We start from the raw sequence: 27396 nt of genomic DNA, 5'->3' as shown, positions 1-27396 counted from the left end.
AACAATACAACTTCCTGTATGCAAGCGGAATGTTTCAGACCACCTGCTGGGGATACAGCGTTAAAATATACAATTTGACATTTATGTTCGTGTCAAAATGTACAATTTGACATGTATGATAACTAACATCAAAATGTAAAATTGGACATTGATGATCAATGTCAAAATACATAATTTGACCTTTTTATTAACAAAATGTACAATTTAACATTAATGATGATTAAGGCAAAATATATGATTTGGCATATATATGTTAACGTCGAAATGTACAATTTGCTATTTATGTTAATGTCAAAATATACAATTTTACATTTATGATGACTAAAACCAACATATAAAATTTAAAATGAATGACGATTAATGTCAAAATGCACAATTTTACATTTTGCTAAGGTCAAAATATACAATTTGACATTAATGATGGCTAACATTAAAAATGTAAAATTTTACATTAATGATGATTAACGTCAAAATTTACAATGGGAAATTAATAATGACAAATGTCAAAATATGCAATTTGACATTTATGTTGATGTCGAAATGTACAATTTGACATTAATGATGACTAACATTAAAAATGTAAAATCTAACATAAATGATGATTAACGTAAAAATTTACAATGTGACATTAATGATGACAAATGTCAAAATATGCAATTTGACATTTATGTAACGTCAAAATGTACAATTTGACATTTATGTTCATGTCAAAATATACAATTTCCCATTTATGATGACTAATGTCAAAATATGCAATTTGACATTCATGTAACGTCAAAATGTACAATTTCACATTTATGTTAATGTCAAAATATACAATTTCACATTTATGATGACTAATGTAAAAATATCCAATTTGACATTAATGACAATTGACGTCAAAATGTTCATTTTGACATTTATGTTAACGTCAAAATATACAATTTGACAATTATGTTAATGTAAAAATATACAATTAGACATTTATATTCATGTCAAAATGTACAATTTGACTTTTATTTTAATGGCAAAATATACAATTTTACATTCATGAAAACTAATATCAAAATATACAATTTGTCACCAATAATAATAAACGTCAAAATATACAATTTGTCACCAATAATAATAAACGTCAAAATGTACAATTTTACATTTTGCTAACGTCAAAATATACAATTTGACACTTATGATGACTAACATTAAAAATGTACAATTTGACATTAATGATGACTAACATTAAACATGTAAAAGTTGGCATTAATAATGATTAATGTCAAAATATACAATATGACATTAATGATGATTAACGTCAAAATTTAAAATTTGACATTTATGATGACTAATGTCAAAATATGCAATTTGACATTTATGTTAACGTCAAAATTAAAAATTTGACATTCATGTTAATGTAAAAATATACAATTTGACGTTTATGTTAATGTTAAAATGTACAACTTGACATTATCGATGACTAATGTCAAAATATACAATTTGACATTATTCTGTCATCAAAATATACATCCATCCATCCATCATCTTCCGCTTATCCGAGGTCGGGTCGCGGGGGCAGCAGCCTAAGCAGGGAAGCCCAGACTTCCCTATCTCCAGCCACTTCGTCTAGCTCTTCCCGGGGGATCCCGAGGCGTTCCCAGGCCAGCCGGGAGACATAGTCTTCCCAACGTGTCCTGGGTCTTCCCCGTGGCCTCCTACCAGCTGGACGTGCCCTAAACACATCCCTAGGGAGGCGTTCGGGTGGCATCCTGACCAGATGCCCGAACCACTTCATCTGGCTCCTCTCAATGTGGAGGAGCAGCGGCTTTACGTTGAGCTCCTCCCGGATGGCAGAGCTTCTCACCCTATCTCTAAGGGAGAGCCCCGCCACCCGGCGGAGGAAACTCATTTCGGCCGCTTGTACCCGTGATCTTATCCTTTCGGTCATGACCCAAAGCTCATGACCATAGGTGAGGATGGGAACGTAGATCGACCGGTAAATTGAGAGCTTTGCCTTCCGGCTCAGCTCCTTCTTCACCACAACGGATCGATACAACATCCGCATTACTGAAGACGCCGCACCGATCCGCCTGTCGATCTCACGATCCACTCTTCCCCCACTCGTGAACAAGACTCCTAGGTACTTGAACTCCTCCACTTGGGGCAGGGTCTCCTCCCCAACCCGGAGATGGCACTCCACCCTTTTCCGGGTGAGAACCATGGACTCGGACTTGGAGGTGCTGATTCTCATTCCGGTCGCTTCACACTCGGCTGCGAACCGATCCAGTGAGAGCTGAAGATCCCGGCCAGATGAAGCCATCAGGACTACATCATCTGCAAAAAGCAGAGACCTAATCCCGTGGCCACCAAACCAGAACCCCTCAACGCCTTGGCTGCGCCTAGAAATTCTGTCCATAAAAGTTATGAACAGAATCGGTGACAAAGGACAGCCTTGGCAGAGTCCAACCCTCACTGGAAACGTGTCCGACTTACTGCCAGCAATGCGGACCAAGCTCTGACACTGATCATACAGGGAGCGGACTGCCACAATAAGACATTCCGATACCCCATACTCTCTGAGCACTCCCCACAGGACTTCCCGAGGGACACGGTCGAATGCCTTCTCCAAGTCCACAAAGCACATGTAGACTGGTTGGGCAAACTCCCATGCACCCTCAAGAACCCTGCCGAGAGTATAGAGCTGGTCCACAGTTCCACGACCAGGACGAAAACCACACTGTTCCTCCTGAATCCGAGGTTCGACTATCCGGCGAAGCCTCCTCTCCAGTACACCTGAATAAACCTTACCGGAAAGGCTGAGGAGTGTGATCCCACGATAGTTGGAACACACCCTCCGGTCCCCCTTCTTAAAGAGAGGGACCACCACCCCGGTCTGCCAATCCAGAGGTACCGCCCCCGATGTCCACGCGATGCTGCAGAGTCTTGTCAACCAAGACAGCCCCACAGCATCCAGAGCCTTAAGGAACTCCGGGCGGATCTCATCCACCCCCGGGGCCTTGCCGCCGAGGAGCTTTTTAACTACCTCAGCGACCTCAGCCCCAGAAATAGGAGAGTCCACTACAGATTCCCCAGGCACCGCTTCCTCAAAGAAAGACGTGTTGGTGGGATTGAGGAGGTCTTCGAAGTATTCCCTCCACCGATCCACAACATCCGCAGTCGAAGTCAGCAGAACACCATCCGCACCATACACGGTGTTGATAGTGCACTGCTTCCCCTTCCTGAGGCGCCGTATGGTGGTCCAGAATCGCTTTGAAGCCGTCCGGAAGTCGTTTTCCATGGCTTCCCCGAACTCTTCCCATGTCCGAGTTTTTGCCTCCGCGACCGCTAAAGCTGCACACCGCTTGGCCCGTCGGTACCCGTCCACTGCCTCCGGAGTCCTATGAGCCAAAAGAACCCGATAGGACTCCTTCTTCAGCTTGACGGCATCCCTCACTGCTGGTGTCCACCAACGGGTTCTGGGATTACCGCCACGACAGGCACCAACAACCTTGCGGCCACAGCTCCAATCAGCCGCCTCGACAATAGAGGTTCGGAACATGGTCCACTCGGACTCAATGTCGCGCACCTCCCTCGTGACATGTTCAAAGTTCTCCCGGAGGTGTGAATTGAAACTCTCTCTGACAGGAGACTCTGCCAGACGTTCCCAGCAGACCCTCACAATGCGCTTGGGCCTGCCAGGTCTGTCCGGCATCCTCCCCCACCATCGCAGCCAATTCACCACCAGGTGGTGATCGGTAGAAAGCTCCGCCCCTCTCTTCACCCGAGTGTCCAAAACATAAGGCCGCAAATCCGATGACACAACTACAAAGTCGATCATTGAACTGCGGCCTAGGGTGTCCTGGTGCCAAGTGCACATATGGACACCCTTATGTTTGAACATGGTGTTTGTTATGGACAATCCGGGACGAGCACAAAAGTCCAATAACAAAACACCACTCAGGTTTAGATCCGGGTGACCATTCTTCCCAATCATGCCTCTCCAGGTTTCACTGTCGTTGCCAACATGAGCGTTGAAGTCTCCCAGTAGGACAAGGGAATCACCCGGAGGAGCACTTTCCAGTACTCCCTCGAGTGTACCCAAAAAGGGTGGGTATTCTGAACTGCTGTTTGGTGCGTAAGCACAAACAACAGTCAGGACCCGTCCCCCCACCCGAAGGCGAAGGGAAGCTACCCTCTCGTCCACTGGGTTGAACTCAAACGTGCAGGCTTTGAGCAGGGGGGCAACGAGAATTGCCACCCCAGCCCGTCGCCTCTCAACGCCAGAGTGGAAGAAGGTCCAGTCCCTCTCGAGAGAACTGGTTCCAGAACCCTTGCTGTGCGTCGAGGTGAGTCCGACTATATCCAGCCGGAACTTCTCTACCTCGCGCACTAGCTCAGGCTCCTTCCCCCCCAGTGAGGTGACGTTCCACGTCCCAAGAGCTAGCTTCTGTAGCCGAGGATCGGACCGCCAAGTGCCCTGCCTTCGGCTGCCGCCCAGCTCACAATGCACCCGACCTCTATGGCCCCTCCTATGAGTGGTGAGCCCATTGGAGGGATGACCCACGTTGCCTCTTCGGGCTGTGCCCGGCCGGGCCCCATGGGGACAGGCCCGACCACCAGGCGCTCGCCATCGTGCCCCAACTCCGGGCCTGGCTCCAGAGCGGGGCCCCGGTGACCCACGTCCGGGCGAGGGAAATCTGGGTTCATTTTGGTGTAATTCCAAATCAAAATATACAGTTTGTCATTAATGATGATTGACGTCAAAATATACAATTTGACATTTATGTTAACGTCAAAATGTACAATTTCACATTTATGATGACTAATGTCGAAAATATACAATTAAACCCTAATGATGATTCACGTCAAAATGTACAATTTTACATTTTGCTCACCTCAAAATATACAATTTGACACTAATGATGACTAACATTAAAAATGTACAATTTGACATTAATGATGACTAACATTAAACATGTAAAAGTTGACATTAATAATGATTAATGTCAAAATATACAATTTGACACTAATGATGGCTAACATCAAAATATACAATTTGACACTCAAATTGCCATTAATAATGACAAGATACCACAGCTAACTACTAAATAGTTCTTAAATCTTACGGCGTGAGTAAAACGTGATTGTGAAGCCAACCAGACTACATCCAGTGGCCGGAGTCTTGTACCCTAACTTTGGGGCTCCGTCTGACTTTTCACCCTAATGAGGACAAGCAGTATCAAAGGTGGTTGAATTTAATTGACATGGTGTTCCTTGCCACTGTATCGAGCGTCTGCTAGGCAATAGTGTTGCTAAAAGTGTGCCCAAGATTACGCCCTCCTACTTGTTTTCATCTGCGCCTCCAGCACGGCCTGCGGTGTGAGAGAGCGCAAGCAGACCACGTTGCGGACGGAACACTTGGTCGTCTTGGCAAAGTCTTTTCCCAGCTTCAGGGCGTCCTGTCTGAGGGGATCAACAACCTTGTTTTATTGTTATTGTTTGTTGTTCTATTTGTTGCGCTGTGTTAAAATACATCCTTGGACACCCCTGACCTAATATAATCTAATCCAATCCAATTTAACGTAATCTAATCAAATATAATGGAATTTATTCTAACCGTATCGTATCTAACATAACCTAACCTAATCTAATTTAACATGATATAATCCAACATAATCTAATATAATATAATATAATTTATTGTATCCTAATTGAATCTAATATAATTTATTCTAACCTAATCAAATCTGACCTAACCTAACCTAATCTAATCTAACCTAATCCGATCCAACCAAATCTAATACGACCTAATCCAATCTAACCAAACCTAATCAAATTTAATACAACATAATAAAAAATTATCTAATCTGGTTTAATCCAATCTAACCTAATCTAATGTAATGTAATATAATATAACCTATTCTAGTGTAATCTGATCTAACCTGATATAATTTAACCTAATCTAACCTCTTCTAAACTAATATAGTCTAAACTAATCTAATATTGCCTCAGCCAATCTAATCCAACCTAATCTAATATAATATAATGTAGTCTACTCCAGTCTAATATAATATAATCCAAAATAATCTAATCCCACCTAAATTGATCTCATCTAATGTAATTTAATCTAATATAATGTAATGTAATTGGGTCAAACCTAATCTGATCTAATCTAATGTAGTCTAAATGTAATCTAATCCAACCTATCCTAACTTTATCTAATCTAATATAATATAATATAAATATAACATGAAATAATATAATATAATCCAATCTAATTTAATCAAACCTAAACCACCTTCATCTAATCTAATTTAATCCAACCTAATGCAATCTAATGTAATCTAATCTAGTCAAACCTAATATTACCTAATCTAGTCTAATCTGATCTAATGTAGTCTAAATGTAATCTAATCTAACCTATTCTAACCCAATCTACTCTAATATAATATAAATATAATGTAAAATTATATAATTTAATCTAACCTAATCTAATTTAATGTAACCTAAACCAACGTCATCTAATCTAATTTAATCCAACCTATTGTAATCTAATCTAGTCAAACCTAATAAAACATAATCTAATCCGATCTAATTTAATGTAATCTAAATCTAATCTAACCTATCCCAATCTAATCCAACCTAACATATCCTAATATAAACTAATCTAATGTAACCCAATCTAATCTAAAGTAATGTAATGTAATGTGATGTGATGTAATGTGTAGAGTGATGAGATGCAGGTGAAGCTCAGCCCACCTGCTCTTGAGTGGGATGGAGAAAGGTAAACTCTGCAGGACGGCCTGTTGGAAGAGCGGCGCGCTGCTGTGGACCATCAAGTGCACACTTACTGACTGAGCACCTGCACTCTCCCCGAACAAGGTCACCTGACACAGAGCACACCTTTTTTACACTTACACTTCTTACACTCAGACTTCTTACACTTACACTTCTTACACTTACACTTCTTACACTTACACTTCTTACTCTTATACTTACACTTACACTTCTCACTCTTACACTTCTTACTCTTACACTTCTTACTCTTACACTTCTCACTCAATCAATCAATGTTTACTTATATAGCCCTAAATCACTAGTGTCTCAAAGGGCTGCACAAACCACCACGACATCCTCGGTAGGAAAACTCACACCCAGTGGGACATTGGTGACAATAATGACCCAGTGGGACGTCGGTGACAATGATGACTATGAGAACCTTAGAGAGGAGGAAAGCAATGGATGTCGAGCGGATCTAACATGATACTGAAAGTTCAATCCACAATGGATACAACACAGTCGCGAGAGTCCAGTCCAAAGAGGATCCAAGACACAGCAGCGAGGGTCCCGTTCACAGCGGAGCCAGCAGGAAACCATCCCAAGCGTAGGCGGACCAGCAGCGCAGAGATGTCCCCAGCCGATACACAGGCGAGCAGTACATGGCCACCGGATCGGACCGGACCCCCTCCACACGGGAGAGTGGGACATAGAAGAAAAAGAAAAGAAACGGCAGATCAACTGGTCTAAAAAGGGAGTCTATTTAAAGGCTAGAGTATACAAATGAGTTTTAAGGTGAGACTTAAATGCTTCTACTGAGGTGGCATCGCGAACTGTTAGCGGGAGGGCATTCCAGAGTACTGGAGCCCGAACGGAAAATGCTCTATAGCCCGCAGACTTTTTTTGGGCTTTGGGAATCACTAATAAGCCGGAGTCCTTTGAACGCAGATTTCTTGCCGGGACATATGGTACAATACAATCGGCAAGATAGGATGGAGCTAGACCGTGTAGTATTTTATACGTAAGTAGTAAAACCTTAAAGTCACATCTTAAGTGCACAGGAAGCCAGTGCAGGTGAGCCAGTACAGGCGTAATGTGATCAAACTTTCTTGTTCTTGTCAAAAGTCTAGCAGCCGCATTTTGTACCAACTGTAATCTTTTAATGCTAGACATGGGGAGACCCGAAAATAATACGTTACAGTAGTCGAGGCGAGACGTAACAAACGCATGGATAATGATCTCAGCGTCTTTAGTGGACAGAATGGAGCGAATTTTAGCGATATTACGGAGATGAAAGAAGGCCGTTTTAGTAACGCTTTTAATGTGTGCCTCAAAGGAGAGAGTTGGGTCGAAGATAACACCCAGATTCTTTACCGTGTCGCCTTGTTTAATTGTTTGGTTGTCAAATGTTAGAGTTGTATTATTAAATAGAGTTCGGTGTCTAGCAGGACCGATAATCAGCATTTCCGTTTTTTTGGCGTTGAGTTGCAAAAAGTTAGCGGACATCCATTGTTTAATTTCATTAAGACACGCCTCCAGCTGACTACAATCCGGCGTGTTGGTCAGCTTTAGGGGCATGTAGAGTTGGGTGTCATCAGCATAACAGTGAAAGCTAATACCGTATTTGCGTATGATGTCACCTAGCGGCAGCATGTAGATGCTGAAGAGTGCAGGGCCAAGGACCGAACCCTGGGGAACTCCACACGTTACCTTAACGTAGTCCGAGGTCACATTGTTATGGGAGACACACTGCATCCTATCAGTAAGATAAGAGTTAAACCAAGACAGGGCTAAGTCTGACATACCAATTCGTGTTTTGATACGTTCTAATAAAATGTTATGATCGACGGTATCGAAAGCAGCGCTAAGATCGAGGAGCAGCAACATAGATGACGCATCAGAATCCATCGTTAGCAATAGATCATTAGTCATTTTTGCGAGGGCTGTCTCCGTGGAGTGATTTGCCCTGAAACCGGATTGAAAGGTTTCACATAGATTGTTAGACGCTAAGTGTTCATTTAACTGCTCCGCAACAATTTTTTCGAGGATTTTTGAAATAAAGGGAAGGTGAGACACCGGTCGGTAATTTACCATGAGGTCAGGATCGAGGTTAGGTCTTTTAAGAAGAGGATGAATAACCGCTTTTTTGAATGCTAGGGGAACAGTGCCCGAGGAAAGTGATAAGTTTATCATATTTAGCACTGATGGCCCTAATAATACAAAGAGCTCCTTGATAAGTTTCCCAGGAAGAGGGTCATAAACACGTTGTTTGTTTTATTCCATTTACACGTTGTAACAATTCCTCTAATGTTATTTCCTCAAAACGAGAGAAAGTATTTTGGAGGGTAGTATCCGCCGTATATACAATCGTGTCAGTGTTAATAGAACTCCGTTGTAGCTGGGACGCATTGTCTTTAATCTCCTTTCTAATGACTTCAATTTTCTTACTAAAGAATTGCATAAAGTCATCAGCTGAGTGGGTTGAGCTACTGGAAGGAGTCCCTTGTTGGGTTAGCGATGCTACCGTACTAAACAAAAATTTTGGATAGTTTTTATTAATGCGGATGAGATTTGAGTAATAATTAGTTTTAGCTAAGGTAAGCATGCGTTTATAAGTTATTAAACCATCACTCCATGCTTGATGGTGCACCTCAAGTTTAGTCGTGCGCCATTTGCGTTCCAGCTTTCTACATAATAATTTCTGAGCTCTAGTTTCTTCTGTAAACCACGGGGTGCGCTTTTTTGGAGCCTTTTTTAACTTTAGCGGTGCTATGTTATCAATGGTTTCGCGCAGGGCGTCATTAAAGTTGTTAGTGAGGTTATCAATAGAGCCCACATACTTTGGGAATGGTGCCATTACCGAGGGCAGTAGGTCAGCAAGAGTTGTCGTTGTGGCTGTATTAATGTTGCGGCTGCTATAGCAGTTATTATTATTATTAGTTTGACGAACATGCGTCTGAACCTCGAATTTTATAAGGTAATGATCAGACAATACTTTAGTATACGGGAGTATCGTAACTTTGGAAACGGTGATGCCCCTGACAAGCACTAGGTCTATCGTATTACCGTTGCGATGCGTGGGTTCATTTATTATTTGTGTGAGACCACAGCTATCAATTACAGTCTGGAGCGCTACGCACGGTGGGTCCGATGGGGTATTCATATGGATATTAAAGTCCCCCATTATGATTATATTATCGGCGTGTGTCACTAGATCAGCAACGAACTCTGAGAATTCATTAATAAAGTCCGAATAGGGCCCTGGGGGGCGGTAGATAACAGCCAGGTGTAGAGGCAGCGGTGTGACAGACCTCATAGTAAGCACCTCAAACGATTTATATTTATTATTTATGTTAGGACTAAGGTTAAAGTTTTCGTTGTATATTAGTGCAACCCCCCCACCCCTTTTGAGCGGACGGGCAATATGCGCATGTGTAAAGTTAGGAGGACATGCCTCATTTAGCGCAAAAAAGTCGTTTGGTTTAAGCCAGGTTTCGCTGAGACCGATGACGTTAAGATTGTTGTCTCTGATAATATCATTAACTAACAACGTTTTAGGAGACAATGATCTTATGTTTAAAAAACCTATATTATAGGTAGTGGGCTGTTTTAGGGAGTTTTTGATCAAATTATCCGTAGTAGCAATATTAATAATGTTGTGTTTATTATGCCCGGTGCATTTAGTATAGTTACGACCATATCTAGGAATTGATACGACAGGAATTTTCCGATTGTTTGATTGTTGCTTTGATAAACTGCACGCATCATGGTTAGCCACCTCAGTAACGGGGATTTTCCGATTGTTTGTTTGTTGCTTTGATAAACTGCACGCATCATGGTTAGCCACCTCAGTAAAACACATGTCTAACTCTGAAACACTCAAAGCAGAAAAAACTTGTTCTAATTTAACAGACTCCTTACCCAGACCAGTAGTCTCGCATTTTCCATCTAAATCCGTCTTTGGGATGGAGGAAAGTGGTGTTCTGTGGGGATTAGCCTTCTGCTTTGTTTTTAGCCCCGCTCGGCATCCGCGTTTCCGATCACACCGCTGGCGTCTGCTCCGTAGACGGCCCCCGCTGCTACTGGACTCCCCTGCTTCACAGGCCGCTGGATGTAGCCGCCGATGTATTCCAATGCTAGTTAGCATGTTTAGCACGCCCGCGTCTATCAGTCCAAAACGGCCCGATGTGTCCACATCCAGAAGTGTCTGGCGGTCGTACGTGATCACGGAGTGACCACGATGTGAGCCAGCCATAAAGTTTGTGGAATTGTCCGGTATTTCTGCCAAATGTTCCATCTTTAGCAGGATCTCCTCGAGAGCGCAGCCCGTCCGGGCGCCGCCATCTTACTCTTACACTTCTTACACTTACACTTCTCACTCTTACACTTCTTACTCTTACACTTCTTACATTCAAACTTATTACACTCACACTTAATACACTCACACTTAATACACTCACACTTCTTACACTTACAGTTCTTACACTCAAACTTATTACACTCACACTTACACTTCTTACACTCACTTTTTACACTCACACTTCTTACACTCACACTTCTTACACATACACTTACACTTCTTACACTCACACTTCTTTCACTTACACTTCTTACACTTACAATTCATACACTAACACTTCTTACACTAACACTTCTCACAATTACACTTCTTAAACTTACAATTCTTACACTAACACTTCTTACACTTACACTCACACTTCTTACAATTACACTTCTTACACTTACATTCACACTTCTTAAAGTTACAATTCTTACACTCACACTTCTTACACTTACACTCTTTACACTTACACACTTTGTACACTTATATTTCTTACATTTACACTTCTTACACTTACACTTCTTACTCTTACACTTCTTCTACTTAAACTTACACTCACACTTCTTACATTTACACTTTTTACACTCACACTTCCTACACTCACACTTCTTACACTCACACTTCTTACACATACACTTACACTTCTTACACTCACACTTCTTTCACTTACACTTCTTACACTTACAATTCATACACTTACACTTCTTACACTCACACTTCTTATAATTACACTTCTTAAACTTACAATTCTTACACTAACACTTCTTACACTTACACTCACACTTCTTACAATTACACTTCTTACACTTACATTCACACTTCTTAAACTTACAATTCTTACACTCACATTTCTTACAGTTACAGTTCTTAAACTTACACTCTTTACACTTACACACTTACGCTTACAATTCTTACACTTACAATTCATACACTTACACTTCTTACACTCACACTTCTTACAATTACACTTCTTAAACTTACAATTCTTACACTAACACTTCTTACACTTACACTCACACTTCTTACAATTACACTTCTTACACTTACATTCACACTTCTTAAACTTACAATTCTTACACTCACACTTCTTACACTTACAGTTCTTAAACTTACACTCTTTACACTTACAGACTTCTTACAGTTACAATTCTTACACTTACACTTCTTACACTCACACTTCGTACACTTTCACCCACACGTCTTTCACTTACAATTCTTACACTCACACTTACACTTCTTACACTTACACTTCTTACACTCAAACTTATTACACTCACACTTAATACACTCACACTTCTTACACTCACACTTCTTACAGTCAGTTATTATACTCACTTCTCACACTTCACTTAATACACTTACACTTCTTACACTCACACTTCTTACACTTACACTTCTTACACTTACATTTCTTACACTCGCATTTCTTTCACTTACACTTCTTACACTTAGACTTACACTTCTTACACTTACAATTCATAAACTTACACTTTGTTCACTAGCACTTCTTACAATTACACTTACACTTACATTTACACTCCTTAAACTTACAATTATTACACTTACACTTCTTTCACTTACACTTCTTACACTTAGACTTACACTTCTTACACTTACAATTCATACACTTACACTTCGTACACTCACACTTCTTACAATTACACTTACACTTACATTCACACTTCTTAAACTTACAATTCTTAAACTTACATTCACACTTCTTACACGTACACTTCTTACACTGACACTCACACTTTTTACACTAACACTTCTTACACTTACATTCACACTTCTTACACTTCTTACACTTACACTCACACGTCTTACACTTACAATTCTTAAACTTACACTTCTTACACTGACACTTCTTACACTTTGACTCACATGTCTTACACTTACAATTCTTACACTTACAATTCTTATTTTTACACTTCTTACACTCACACTTCTTACACTTACAATTCTTATTTTTACACTTCTTACACTTACACTTCTTACACTCACACTTCTTACACTTACAATTCTTACACTTCTTACACTTACAAATCTTACACTTCTTACACTTACACTTCTTACACTTCTCACACTCACACTTCTCACTCACACTTCTTTCACTTACACTTCTCACACTTACACTTCCATTGCTTCCTCTGTGTGTGTGTGTGTGTGTGTGTGTGTGTGTGTGTGTGCCTACTTGCCTTGCTGGAGTCCCCCCCAAACACGCCGATGTTCTTCTGGACCCAGAGCAGGGCCGCCTGCTGGTCCAGGATGCCGTAGTTCCCAACAGCAGCTGTGCTAGGGTCTTTGCCGGACACAAGGAACCCGAAAGCACCTTAAAACATAAGTTTTAGACTTTTAATGACCCCCCAACGTGACCGACCTGAGACCTAAGGTTAAATACAACCACAAGAGTTGAGCTGGAGTTAGTGAGTGAGTAAACATTAAAGTTCCCAGGACCCGTTAGTCCCCCATTGACTCCCTTTTATAAAGGCCATATTTCTATAAACTGTCAACCTGTTCTTTTAAAACACTTTTGTAAACCAAACAAAGCTTAATAGAAGTGTAATTCCACCCCTCAACCACTAGTTAGAGCCAGAGTAGCATAGAACAGTTTCCTAACCATGGGGGCCCCTTGTCGGGCTGCGAATCTGTTAAATCAGCTGTGGTCCATACTCAGTTGTAATATACTTTTCCACCACATGTGGCAGTATTGACAATAGCAAAATAACTAAAGTCATCAAGAAATTTCTTAAGCGCAAAAATTATGACTAAAATGGTAAAGCTGTTTTCATTTGCAACTTAGTTTTTGTCGACAGATACGGTACAAAAGATGCATATTCTTATAATTTTTTGAGTTGTAATTTATAAGTTAACATGTATGTAAATACATTTTTTATTTGTTTTTATGTGTTCCTTCCTCTGCATTATATTTGGTGAGTAGATTAACACCTCTAAAGGCTTAGTGGCCACATGCGTGGACAGCATCTTTTGGCTCTTATTTCCAAAATTGTGTACACTACTGAATTGGGGTCTTATGGCCACTTATGTGGACACTTATCCCGCCATCTGGTGGTGTCAGAAGAGTACAACATACAATGGAATTTGGTGAAAAAAGTTTAAAAATAAGAATTAGCATGTCACTAAACATGAAGTACACATTTGTGTACTCATGGACTAAGTACAAACCCTGTTTCCATATAAGTTGGGAAATTGTGTTTAATGTAAATACAGTATAAACGGAATAGAATGATTTGCAAATCATTTTCAACCCATATTCAGTTAAATATGCTACATTAACTTTAGAATTTGATGCCAGCAACACGTGACAAAAAAGTTGGGAAAGGTGGCAATAAATACTGCTAAAGTTGAGAAATGCTCATCAAACACTTATTTGGAAGTGGAAGATCCCACAGGTGTGCAGGCTAATTGGGAAGAGGTGGGTGCCATGATTGGGTATAAAAACAGCTTCCCAAAAAAACTGCTAAGTCTTTCACAAGAAAGGATGGGGCGAGGTACACCCCTTTGTCCACAAATGCGTGAGCAAATAGTCAAACAGTTTAAGAACAACGTTTTTCAAAGTGCGATTGCAAGAAATTTAGGGATTTCAACATCTACGGTCCATAATATCATCAAAAGGTTCAGAGAATCTGGAGAAATCACTCCACGTAAGCGGCATGGCCGGAAACCAACATTGAATGACCATGATCTGCGATCCCTCAGACGGCACTGTATCAAAAACCGACATCAATCTCTAAAGGATATCACCACATGGGCTCAGGAACACTTAGGAAAACCACTGTCACTAAATACAGTGCGTCGCTACATCTGTAAGTGCAAGTTAAAGCTCTACGATGCAGAGCGAAAGCCATTTATCAACAACATCCAGAAACGCCACCGGCTTCTGTGGGCCCGAGATAATTTAAGATGGACTGATGCAAAGTGGAAAAGTGTTCTGTGGTCTGACAAGTCCACATTTCAAATTGTTTTTGGAAATATTCGACATCGTATCATCCAGACCAAAGTGGAAACGAACCATCCAGACTGTTATCGATGCAAAGTTCAAAAGCCAGCATCTGTGATGGTATGGGGGTGCATTAGTGCCCAAGGCATGGGTAACTTACACATCTGTGAAGGCACCATTAATGCTGAAAGGTACATACAGGTTTTGGAACAACATATGCTGCCATCTAAGCGCCGTCTTTTTCATGGACGCCCCTGCTTATTTCAGCAAGACAATGCCAAGCCACATTCAGCACGTGTTACAACAGCGTGGCTTCGCAAAAAAATAGGTGCGGGTACTTTCCTGGCCCGCCTGCAGTCCAGACCTGTCTCCCATCGAAAATGTGTGGCGCATTATGAAATACGACACCGGAGACCCCGGACTGTTGAACGACTGAAGCTCTACATAAAACAAGAATGGGAAATAATTTCACTTTCAAAGCTTCAACAATTAGTTTCCTCAGTTCCCAAATGTTTATTGAGTGTTGATAAAAGAAAAGGTGATGTAACACATTGGTGAACATGCCCTTTTCCAACTACTTTGGCACGTGTTGCAGCCATGAAATTCTAAGTTAATTATTATTTGCAAAAAAAAATTAACTTTATGAGTTTGAACATCAAATATCTTGTCTTTGTAGGGCATTCAATTGAATATGGGTTGAAAAGGATTTGCAAATCATTATTCTATTTATATTTACATCCAACACAATTTCCCAACTCATATGGAAACGGGGTTTGTACATCATATCAAAAGATGATTCCTAGTTTTTATTCTAATTAGGGTCCAATAAGCCCAAATAGCAAAGAGAAATAAAATAAAGCATGTAAAAAAAAAAGTTTGGGTCTTAAGGTTTTAGGGAAAGTATTCAAATTGCCACATTATTGGGTGGATCTTGCGTGAGAGGACGAGGAGGGTTAATCATTTTAAGATTTTCGGGTGCCCGGAACCTAACATTCAGCACATTTGGAGGATCTCCACTGGTTAGTGACTTTTCCCATGTGCCCAGTGTGTGTGGCAAGCGGGTTAACTACAACCAGACATTCCCAGTATTTTGCAATAGACACCGCCAGCTCTCACCCAGTCGGTATTCCAGGCTCACGACGATAGTGCGGCTGAAGTTGCTCAAGAAGCGGCCGTCGTACAGCGGCTTGGAGGCCGAACCGGCAATGAAATCCCCTCCGTGGATCCAGGCCATCACCGGAAGTGGACTTTGTGGCGGGGAGTCGAAGTTGACGTCCAGAGGGACGAAGATGTTCAGATAGAGGCAGTCCTCGCTGACCTAAAAGGGGACGTTATGAAAACTTTTTTTTTCAACCTTTCAAGTCCCAAATGTGACGGTAGCATCTTAATTAACTTCTAAAGGCTTAGGTGGCCACATGCGTGGACAGCACCTTTTAGCTCTTATTTCCAAAATTGTGTACACTACTGAATTGGGGTCTTATGGCCACATATGTGGACACACATGCTGCCATCTGGTGGTGTCAGAAGAGTGACATACAATAGAATTTGGGAAAAAAAAGTGTAAAAAAAAAAGGTTTAGCATTTCACTAAACGTGAAGTACACGTATGTGTACTTATGGACTAAGTACATCATATCAAAAGATGATTCTTAGTTTTTATTCTAATTAGGGTCCATCCATCCATTTTCTACCGCTTATTCCCTTTGGAGTTGCTGGGGGAGCTTGTGCCTATCTCAGCTACAATCGGGCGGAAGGTGGCGTACACCCTGGACAAGTCACCACCTCATGACAGGGCTAATTAGGGTCCAATAAGCGCACATAGCAAAGATAAATTATTTTTGAAAAAAGCATGTAAACAAACAGCTTGGGCCTTAAAGATTTATTTATAGACTGAATATAGGCCAATAGTGACATATGTGGACACTTATACTGCCATCTGGTGGTGTCAGAAGAGTATAACATACAATGGAATTTGGGGGGGAAAAAAGTGTAAAAATAAGAATTAGCATGTCATTAAACATGAAGTACACATATGTGTACTTATGGACTAAACAAACGGCTTGGGCCTTAAAGGTTTATTAATTGACTGAATATAGGTCAATAGTGACAACAGTGACAAACTGTGACCCCAGGATGCAGAGACAGCCGGGGTAAGGGCAGGTAAACATGTATCTAATGAGAAAAAGTGCAGCTAGGGGAACTTCTGCAGCTGCAGGATGTGCACAAATCCCGAATGCCACTCAGCGTTTAGGCAAGATAAGATAAGCACGAAATGAGAGACAAACAGGAAGTGGAAAGAAGACCACACCACGCTCAGGAAAAACAACACAAGTTGGAAAACTGCGACAACAAACGAAATGGATGATATTAGAATGTTCGCAATCATGTTTAATCTCCCGACAAAACCACCCAATAGTAATTTCAGAGAATTGAAAGCGCGACTCATTACTGCCCCCTGAGGCACACAGTGGAATAGACTAGTCCGTACATCCACTGTGACTGACAACTGTGGCGCCCTCTAAGGGTCGTTTTAAAAATACTTTCTAAGTACTTGCAAGTATGTTTTAGTTTCATAGTTACAACAAAAGTGCTCATGACCTCAAACCCAAAAGTGAAACCATATAAATGTAAAATGGTTCTTATTTGACTCAACCGTCCTTTCATTATTTTACAACAAGCTGACGGAAAACCTGTTTTGGACTCAGAAGTCATACAGTTTAACGTGGAAGAACTTCAAATAATTAGTATTTTATTTCCAGGCTTTTGCAGGCCACTTTAAATTGTACGGCAGGCCACATCAAATTAAGTGGCGGGGCACTTTAAATAATGTGGCAGTGCATTTTGAATTATACGCTCGCCCACGATAAATAAAGCGACGGTCCATTTTTAATTATGCAGCAGGCCACTTTGAATTATGCTTCATCCCACTTTTAACTTGGCAGCGGGCCACTTTGAAACATGCTTCAGCCCACTTTTAATTATGCGGCGAGCCACGGTAAGTTATGCAGTGAGATACTTTAAATTATGTGGCGAGCCACTATAAGTTATGCGGCAGGCCAAAATTTAATTACGCAGCTGGCCACTTTTAATTAAGCGGCGGGGTTCTTTAAATTAAGTTTTGGGCCATTTTAAATTATGTGGCGAGCCCTTTTAAATTATGTGGCAGGCTCCATTAAAGTAGGTGGTGGGGCATTTAAAATTATATGGCGAGCCACATTAAATTATGCAGCAGGTCAGTTTAAATTATGCACCGGGTACTTTAAATTATGCGATGGGCAAATTTAAATTATGTGGCGAGCCACTTTAAATTATGCAGTAGGGCACTTTAAATTATCCGGCAAAGTACTTTAAATTATGTGATGGGACATTTTTATATTATGTGGCGAGCCACTTTAAATTATGGAAAAGTCCACTTTAAATTATGCGGCATGGTATTTTATTTATGTGATTGGTCATTTTAAATTATGTGGCGAGCCACTTTAAATTACGCAGCAGGCCACATTAAATAATGCGGCAAGGTACGTTAAATTATGTGGTCGGTCAATTTAAATTATGTGGCGAGCCATTTTAAATTATGCGGCAGGCTCCGTTAAAGTAGGTGGTGGGGCATTTAAAATGATGCCTCGAGCAACTTTAAATTATATAGCAGGCCATTATAAATTATGTGTTAGGCCATTTTAAGTTATGTGGCGAACCACTTTAAATTATGCAGAAGTCCACCTAAAATAATGCGGCAAGGTGCTTTAAATTATGTGATGGGCCATTTAAAATTATGTGGCGAGCCACTTTAAATTATGCAGACGGTTCCGTTAAAGTAGGTGGTGGGGCGTTTTAATGTATGTGCTTGTCCCACTTTAAGCTATGCAGCGGGCCATTTGAATTAAAATCCACAATGCAAAGCGAAAGCCATTTATCAACAACACCCATAAACGCCACCAGCTATGCTGGGCCCGAGCTCATTTAAGATGGACCGATGCAAAGTGGAAAAGTGTTCTGTGATCTGATGAGTCCACTTTTCAAATTGTTTTTGGAAACTGTGGACGTCGTGTCCTCCGGTACAAAGAAGAAAAGAACCATCCGGACTGTTCTAGGCGCAAAGTGTAAAAGCCAGCATCTGTGATGGTATGGGGGTGCATTAGTGCCCAAAGCATGGGTAACTTACACATCTGTGAAGGCACCATTAATGCTGAAAGTTACATACAGGTTTTGGAGCAACATATGTTGCCATCCAAGCAACGTTATCATGGACGCCCCTGCTTATTTCAGCAAGACAATGCCAAACCATGTGTTACAAAAGCATGGCTTCATAGTAAAAGAGTGCAAGTACTAGACTGGCCTGCCTGACTCCCCTAACCCTGATTAAATATCTTGTCTTTTCAGTCTATTCAATTGAATATAAGTTGAAAAGGATTTGTAAGTCATTTTAATCCGTTTTTATTCACCATTTACACAACGTGCCAACTTCCCTGGTTTTGGGTTTCGTAACAGCACATAATTCTCCAGGAGTACCAGTGAGTCTCTGCAGAACAACATAAGTACTTCTTACATTTTGAGGACATTCCGCAGCGATCGGTCCTCTGCAGCCCTGCACGCACTGCGCCCTGGGGAAGGTGGCGTCGTAAACCCCATTCCAAGGACTCACAGGTCTGGGAGGCTTCCAGCGGTAATCCCCGACCGGGGGGTCTGCAAATGGAATCCCGTAGAATATGTGGGCCTTGTCCGCGCTAATCCCTTTGATTTGGCCACTCTGGGTCTTGACCACCGGCCCGGTGGTCGCGCTGACGTCCGCCCGCGCCGAAGCTTCACGGGAGTTTATCTCGGCGTCCGGGTTGAAGATAAACGGCTCATCCCGCGTCATGAGTCCAGGGTCCAGTTCTCTCAGGAAACTGACAAGGTCATCGTCACTTTTCCAGGCCAGCGCCAAAGGAAACGTGCACAACAGCATCAAACACTTCCAGCTCCCCATCTCGCAACCGGAGGTCTAGTTTCACGTCTCATGTCCCAGCGGAGTCCCGAATCTCCCCACGGGCCTGCTGCCTCAGACTTGTGACTCCAATTTCTGCAGCGGCTCGTTAAGATTCATCGGACAAAAGTGCCTCTGTGGGATTGTGCACGAGTCCACGGACTCTCAGGGCCTTCATGCAGGAACGTAATTGAGAGCACGCCGGCGTCACTTTTCCTAATTGGATCAAGAGTCACCTGGTTTTAGTCACTGAAGTGGTTCCACTTTACGAGCATCGCTCCGGTCCACGTTGTGCTTTGGAAAGAAAGGAGACACATTTTAAAGAATGTTTTGTACAAACCCCGTTTCCATATGAGTTGGGAAATTGTGTTAGATGTAAATATAAACGGAATACAATGATTTTCAAATCCTTTTCAACCCATATTCAATTGAATGCGCTACAAAGACAAGATATTTGATGTTCAAACTCATAAACTTTATTGTTTTTTGCAAATAATAAGTAACTTAGAATTTCATGGCTGCAACACGTGCTAAAGTAGTTGGGAAAGGGCATGTTCACCAATGTGTTACATCACCTTTTCTTTTAACAACACTCAATAAACATTTGGGAACTGAGGAAACTAAATGTTGAAGCTTTGAAAGTGGAATTATTTCCCATTCTAGTTCTATGTAGAGCTTTAGTCGTTCAACAGTCCGGGGTCTCTGCTGTCGTATTTTACGCTTCATAATGCGCCACACATTTTCGATGGGAGACAGGTCTGGACTGCAGGCGGGCCAGGAAAGTACTTGCACTCTTTTTTTTTACGAAGCCACGCTGTTGTGACACGTGCTGAATGTGGCTTGGCATTGTCTTGCTTAAATAAGCAGGGGCGTCCATGAAAAAGACGGCGCTTATATGGCAGCAAATGTTGTTCCAAAACCTGTACGTACCTTTCAGCATTAATGGTGCCTTCACAGATGTGTACCTTACACATTCCTTCAGCACTAATGCACCCCCATACCATCACAGATGCTGGCTTTTGAACTTTGCGTCGATAACAATCTGGTTGGTTCGCTTCCCCTTTGGTCTGGATGACACGATGTTGAATATTTCCAAAAACAATTTGAAATGTGGACTCGTCAGACCACAGAACACTTTTCCACTTTGCATCAGTCCATCTTAGATGATCTCGGGCCCAGAGAAGCCGGTGGTGTTTCTGGATGTTGTTGATAAATGGCTTTCGCTTTGCATAGTAGAGCTTTAACTTGAAATTACAGATGTAGCGACGAACTGTATTTAGTGACAGTGTTTTTTTTAAGTGTTCCTGAACCCATGTGGTGATATCCTTTAGAGATCGAAGTCAGTTTTTGATACAGTGCTGTCTGAGGGATCGAAGGTCACGGTCATTCAATGTTGGTTTCCGGCCATGCCGCTTACGTGGAGTGATTTCTCCAGATTCCCTGAACCTTTTGAGGATATTATGGACCGTAGATGTTGAAATCCCTAAATTTCTGGCAATTGCACTTTGAGAAACGTTGTTCTTAAACTGTTTGACTATTTGCTCACGCAGTTGTGGACAAAGGGGTGTACCTCGTCCCATCCTTTCTTGTGAAAGACAGAGCATTTTTTGGGAAGCTGTTTTTATACCCAATCATGGCACCCACCTGTTCCCAATTAGCCTGCACACCTGTGGGATGTTCCAAATAAGTGTTTGATGAGCATTCTTGAACTTTATCAGTATTTATTGCCACCTTTCCCAACTTCTTTGTCACGTGTTGCTGGCATCAAATTCTAAAGTTAATGATTATTTGCCCCCCCAAAAAATGTTTATCAGTTTGAACATCAAATATGTTGTCTTTGTAGCATATTCAACTGAATATGGGTTGAAAATGATTTGCTAATCATTGTATTCCGTTTGTATTTACATCTAACGCAATTCCCCAACTCATATGGAAACAGCGTTTTTAGTTGATGTAGATGTACAAATTTGGCTGTACAAATTTACTTTACAAAAGAAAAGTGTGGGATACTTGTCTTGTTGCCTTATTTGTATTTTGACTTTATTAAATGTATTTATGTTATCATTTGCAGCAGCCGGGCCGGAGCAGGAGGGAATAGAAAGATAAAAATGGAAGACAGAGGGGCGAAATTACTTTCGGTCTCCCCTAGAGGGGTGTGAGGGTTGCCCACATATGCGGTCCTCTCCAAGGTTTGTCATAGTCCTTGTCACCGACAACCCACTGGGGTGAGTTATTCCTTGTCCTTATGTGGGCTCTGTACCGCCGATGTAGTTGTGGCTTGTGCAGCCCTTTGAGACACTTGTGATTTAGGGCTATATAAATAAATATTGTCTGATTGATTGATGAAATTGTGGGGAAAAGCGAGGGATTAGACAGAGAGACAAAAACAACAACAGCAAACACAACAATAACAACAACAATAGGGCAACATCAGCAAATGTGATATGTACGAATGTGATGGTAAAAGTGATAGCAAAGGATCAGTTAGTGAAATAAATAATACAATAATGACAATGAGCATTATTACACTACAAATGGAGCAATACAAATACCAATAGAAATAGCACTATTGATAATGAATAATACCAATAATTGACCTCTATTACTAACAATACAGTTGTTCAAATGCAACAATACATAGACATAATGATAACTACAAATACAAAAGAACGAGAAGAAGGAAGCTATTTTAACCTTGTAGATTGTTATAGAAAAATAGGTTAAGCTTTTTCAGTGTGCCATGTGTTACCTGGTTTACCCTCGGGCGGGTCGGCAACCTGCAACTATGCGGCTCTTTAGCGCCGCCCTAATGGCTGTCTGGAGCTTTTTCAAAAATTTATTAAAAATGTTTGTTTTGTTTTAATATGTTTTTTGTAGGAGGACAAACATGACACTCACCTCCCTAATTGTTATAAGGCACACTGATTCGAGTATTTGCCGAGCGCCGGTTTGTCCTACTAATTTTGGCGGTCCTTGAACTCACCGTAGTTTGTTTACATGTGTAACTTTCTCTGACTTTCTAGGACGTGTTCTATGCTACTTCTTTTTCCGTCTCATTTTGTGCACATTGTGCATGAATGCACAAAGGTGAGTTTTGTTGATGTTATTGACTTCTGTGGAGTGCTAATCAGACATATTTGGTCACGGCATGACCGCAAGCTAATCGATGCTAACATGCTATTTAGGCGAGCTGTATGTACATATTGCATCATTATGCCTCATTTGTAGCTATATTTGAGCCCATTTAGTTTCCTTTAAGTCCGCTTAATTCAATTTATATCTCATGACACACTATCTGTATGTAATGTGGCTTTTAATTTGTTTGCGGCTCCAGACAGATTTGTTTTTGTATTTTGGGTCCAATATGGCTCTTTCAACATTTTGGGTTGCCGAACCCTGCCCTAGGGTAACAAGGTTAATTTATGTTTGATGAAACGTGATTAAATGCAGATGTCCCAAAGTCTTGACGTAAACGTGTGGACAATGCTGAAGAAACAAGTCCATGTGAGAAAACCAACACATTTAGCTGAACTGCATCAATTTTGTCAAGAGGAGTGGTCAAAAATTCAAGCAGAAGATTGTGGATGGCTACCAAAAGCGCCTTATTGCAGTCAAACTTGCCAAGGGACATGTAAGCAAATGTTAACATTGCTGTATGTATACTTTTGACCCAGCAGATTGGCTCTCATTTTCAGTAGACCCATAATAAATTCATAAAAGAACCAAACTTTATGCATTTTTTGGGGGGACCAAATGATGATGGGTTGAAAAAGGAAAACATAAAACGGAAGGTTTTAGTTTTCACGTGGATCGAGGAGGAGGAGCCACAGTCACCCTTTTTCTGTGTACTGTATAAACCGTTTGCGTGCCTAACCGAATTGCTATTGTGACACCCGGTGGACACATTTGGAACAGCAGTTTCTTTTGTAAAAAAAAATGTTTTTTTTTAAAACTTGGCAAACTCATCACGTGGGCCACATAAAACCTGTTCCTGGGCCTGATCCAGCTTGGGGGCCATACGTTTGACACCCCTGGTGTATTGCAATGTTTAACTTAGTAGTGTTTAGTTGAACCCACTTTTTGGGGAATTGCACTTTTTGAGGAATTTTGCCTATAGTTCACAATCTTTTTGAAAGGGTTTTTTTTTTTTTTGCATTCTAAATCATCTTGTTCTTGGTGGCTAGCAATACATTCATTTGACCTCTAAATGACTTCTAAAATGCATTGAAAACCGTCAACAATACTTTCTTTACATTAGTAACCTATATAATAACCAAACTGTAGTGACATTGTTATTGCAAGAGTGAACAATGAGGAACTATTTTTCCAGCGTGCTAACACGTCAGCGTGCTTCGGTATTAGCTGTAAAAGCTAACTACGGAAAGAGATAAGCTGGCTTCTTTTTTTCCCGTTTATTTGGGTAAGCAATCCATTTATGTTGAACGAGCATGACTTCAATTTCCACATTTGCAGCTTTGAGTCACTTTCACCTCACTCTCTTAGCTTCTGTCCGCTCCAACGTTTCACTCTTCCTTCGGGCTCACTTCTAGAAGCACTACTTCCTCTTCCGTATATTAAGATATGTTTGTGAATCCTCATTTGTCTCAAAAAATAGTCGTCTTTGTTTTTCTGTTACCATGATTAGAAGACACACTTGGGTTTGTTTCCGGAAGTAGGAACACATATTTGTTGTCAGGAGTTGGAAGTGCGTTGCAATGGAAACCAAGGAATTAGTAATGGCAATGACTAAAATGATCAAAATAGGGTAAATACAGGTTATTGTACTTATTAAATATTATAATGAAGGTGTTGGTTACTACATTATATATATACTTGCAGTGTGTATATTGTACATATTACATATTGTTAGTAAGGTGTCTGTTACTACATTTTATATATATATATATATATATATATATATATATATATATATATATATATTTGCATTGTATATTGTACATATTACATATTGTTTTGAAAGTGTCTGTTACTACATTATATGTACTTGCAGTGTGTACATTGGACATATTACATATTGTTTTGAAGGTGTCTATTACTACATTATACATACAACACTCCAACGTAAATTCAGGCACTTTCGAAATATGCTAGCTTGATACTAATTTGCTATAGAGAGGCTACTGTGAGCTTTAGCAATTTTACGCGGCGATTTCAACCCCTCCAAATTTGATAATGAAAACAACAACTAAGCTGGTGTGTAATAAGTACAATACTTACAGTGTAAGTACTTATTAGGGCGCAACATTCAACTGATTCCTATTTGTTGGATGTGCAACTGCACTGCAGATGAGACTCAAATGTAAAAATAAAACAAGACGGACAGCAGAGTTAAAATTATCAGCAAATTTTTTATTGTTGTCTTAAAAAATAAAATTAAAACACACAAAAGTACAATTAATTGGTACCGTTAAGTGCCGGTATCTATTCTATCGGTTGTGCTGTAATTGTGTGTTAATACGGATATTGTATTGGGGAGTATCATAATATATTTAACTATTAGTTGTCAAGGAGCACAGGTTGCATTTACTCTCAATTATGAAGTTAAGTCGAGATCTTTTGGGCCAAAAAGCCAACAAATTTGAATGAGAGCCATTTAATGTTGCTTTGGTGTACTTATTTGTGTACTTATTTTTCAATATTGACATTGTTGTTTGTGTATTGTAGATGTTGTTACTTTTTTATTATTATTATTTCACTAATACGTTTGGATGATATCTGTTCTCTAGTGTCGTTGTCGACAAAAGGTGAGCCCGTATCAATATCCCAACGTTTGCCATTGAGAGCAGGACGTGTACATTTAACTGAACACTGACACCCAGTGGCCACGCAGGGAATTACATGTAAACTCCATTTAAAATCTGTCAACAAATCTGCTAAAGATTCAGATTTAATGTCACCATAAAACATCCTGCTATACCCGACAAATGTTTTTAATGTTTAAAAAGGACATTTACACAAAGCTACATTAAGCCAAGCTCTGGTCGGCAGTTTGAGCTTCCGGTTTCCCCAGTGACGTCATCCCGCACCTGCCGCTCATTAGCGCCGTGACGGCTCCAGCAAGGCCTTCTTTTAACCGAACAAAAAAAAAATATTTGCTTGAATTACGAAGAAAATGTAAGAACGTTCACAGTTCAGTTAATAATGATGATGATTTTTATCATTCATTTGAATGTGTTGTCCTCAGGTTTCCTTTGGAGATATTCCCAATTATTGTCACAATACTACTTCCTGTAGTTGACGGTAGGAAAATGGCGCTGCTTTTAAAAGTACATCTTTAATCTTTGACGGTCCCCTTTTTTAAACTGTGCTTTTAGGAAGTGTTGGTGAAAATTCATTTTCGGTTTGCTGGATGGACATGAACCACTTTTTGGAACGGTAAAAAAAAAAAACAAAAAAAACGTTTTAATCTTTTCTTCTCCTCACTCCCTGACGCCATTTTGAATGTTTATGTTCATGTTCATGTTTGTATTTCCCCCTTTCTCTTAGTTTCCTGTCACTTAAGCACTTTTACGGTGATATTTGTGACGTGCCTGTCACTAAATGAACTTTTAGTAGTTTTAATGATGATATTCATTAAAAGCCACGGGTTGCCGGCCCGCCCTAGGGTAAACTGGGTAACACATGGCACACTGCCAAAGCTTAACCTGTTGTTACTATAACAATTTATAAGGTAAATATAGCTTCCTTCTCTTTATTCCTCTTCTCGTTCTTTTGGAATCTCCAGTTATCATGTATACCGTATTTCCTTAAATTGCCGCCGAGGCGGTAATTAATTTAAAACCTCTTGTCACTCCTGCGCTTACCAAAGGCATGCGGTAAAAGTAAGCATGCGCCAATTATTTTAAAACCTCTTCTCACTCCGGCATTTACCAAAGGCATGTAGTAAAAATTTGAGTGTGATGTAAGCTTGGACCTTAAATCCTACTGAATAGCTCTTAATCATCTTCCTTTAATGGGATTTCAAATTACCGGTATTGAAATCAGCCTCCTCCATTTTGATAATGATGACAGGGGAAGTGTCACTCGTGACATCACGAGTTTGACCAGGCGGTAATACTAAGCATGCGCTAATTATTTTGGGAAGCGAGTTTGACCCGGCAGTAATTCAAGGCAGGCGCATACTATATGCCCAGCGTCAATTCAAGGAAATACGGTATGTATTGTTGCATTTGAACAACTGTATTGTTAAAGGCCTACTGAAACCCACTACTACCGACCACGCAGTCTGATAGTTTGTATATCAATGATGAAATTTTAACATTGCAACACATGCCAATACGGCCGGTTTAGTTTACTAAGTTGCAATTTTAAATTTTGCGCTGAAATATCATGCTAAAACTTAGTGGTATGATGACGCGTG

The 27396-nt window shown here is 40.6% G+C and overlaps 2 protein-coding genes across 3 annotated transcripts in view; one reads left to right on the top strand and one right to left on the bottom strand.

The window, feature by feature from the left end:
- The window catches only part of LOC133560928 (cAMP-regulated D2 protein), a 33785-nt gene extending 13673 nt beyond the window's left edge, over positions 1–20112 (bottom strand). Inside the window, exons 1-5 of the mRNA XM_061913973.1 lie at positions 19599–20112; positions 16170–16371; positions 13291–13424; positions 6733–6860; positions 5318–5436 (exon numbers count right to left, since the gene is read on the bottom strand). Coding sequence (XP_061769957.1) covers positions 5318–5436; positions 6733–6860; positions 13291–13424; positions 16170–16371; positions 19599–20018 — 1003 coding nt within the window. The 5' untranslated portion in view covers positions 20019–20112. The remainder of the gene's footprint in view (positions 1–5317; positions 5437–6732; positions 6861–13290; positions 13425–16169; positions 16372–19598) is intronic.
- Positions 20113–25996: 5884 nt separating this feature from the next.
- LOC133560924 (uncharacterized) overlaps positions 25997–27396 on the top strand; it is a 42517-nt gene continuing 41117 nt past the window's right edge. For both annotated transcript variants that reach the window (XM_061913967.1, XM_061913966.1), the window contains exons 1-3: positions 25997–26150; positions 26221–26276; positions 26351–26411. In XM_061913967.1, coding sequence (XP_061769951.1) covers positions 26149–26150; positions 26221–26276; positions 26351–26411 — 119 coding nt within the window. In that variant the 5' untranslated portion in view covers positions 25997–26148. The remainder of the gene's footprint in view (positions 26151–26220; positions 26277–26350; positions 26412–27396) is intronic.

Source organism: Nerophis ophidion, linkage group LG10, assembly GCF_033978795.1.
Source record: "Nerophis ophidion isolate RoL-2023_Sa linkage group LG10, RoL_Noph_v1.0, whole genome shotgun sequence".
NCBI classification, from domain to species: domain Eukaryota; kingdom Metazoa; phylum Chordata; class Actinopteri; order Syngnathiformes; family Syngnathidae; genus Nerophis; species Nerophis ophidion.
Note: the sequence above shows the minus strand (reverse complement) of the source record. Positions and strands in the feature narration are given on the sequence as shown.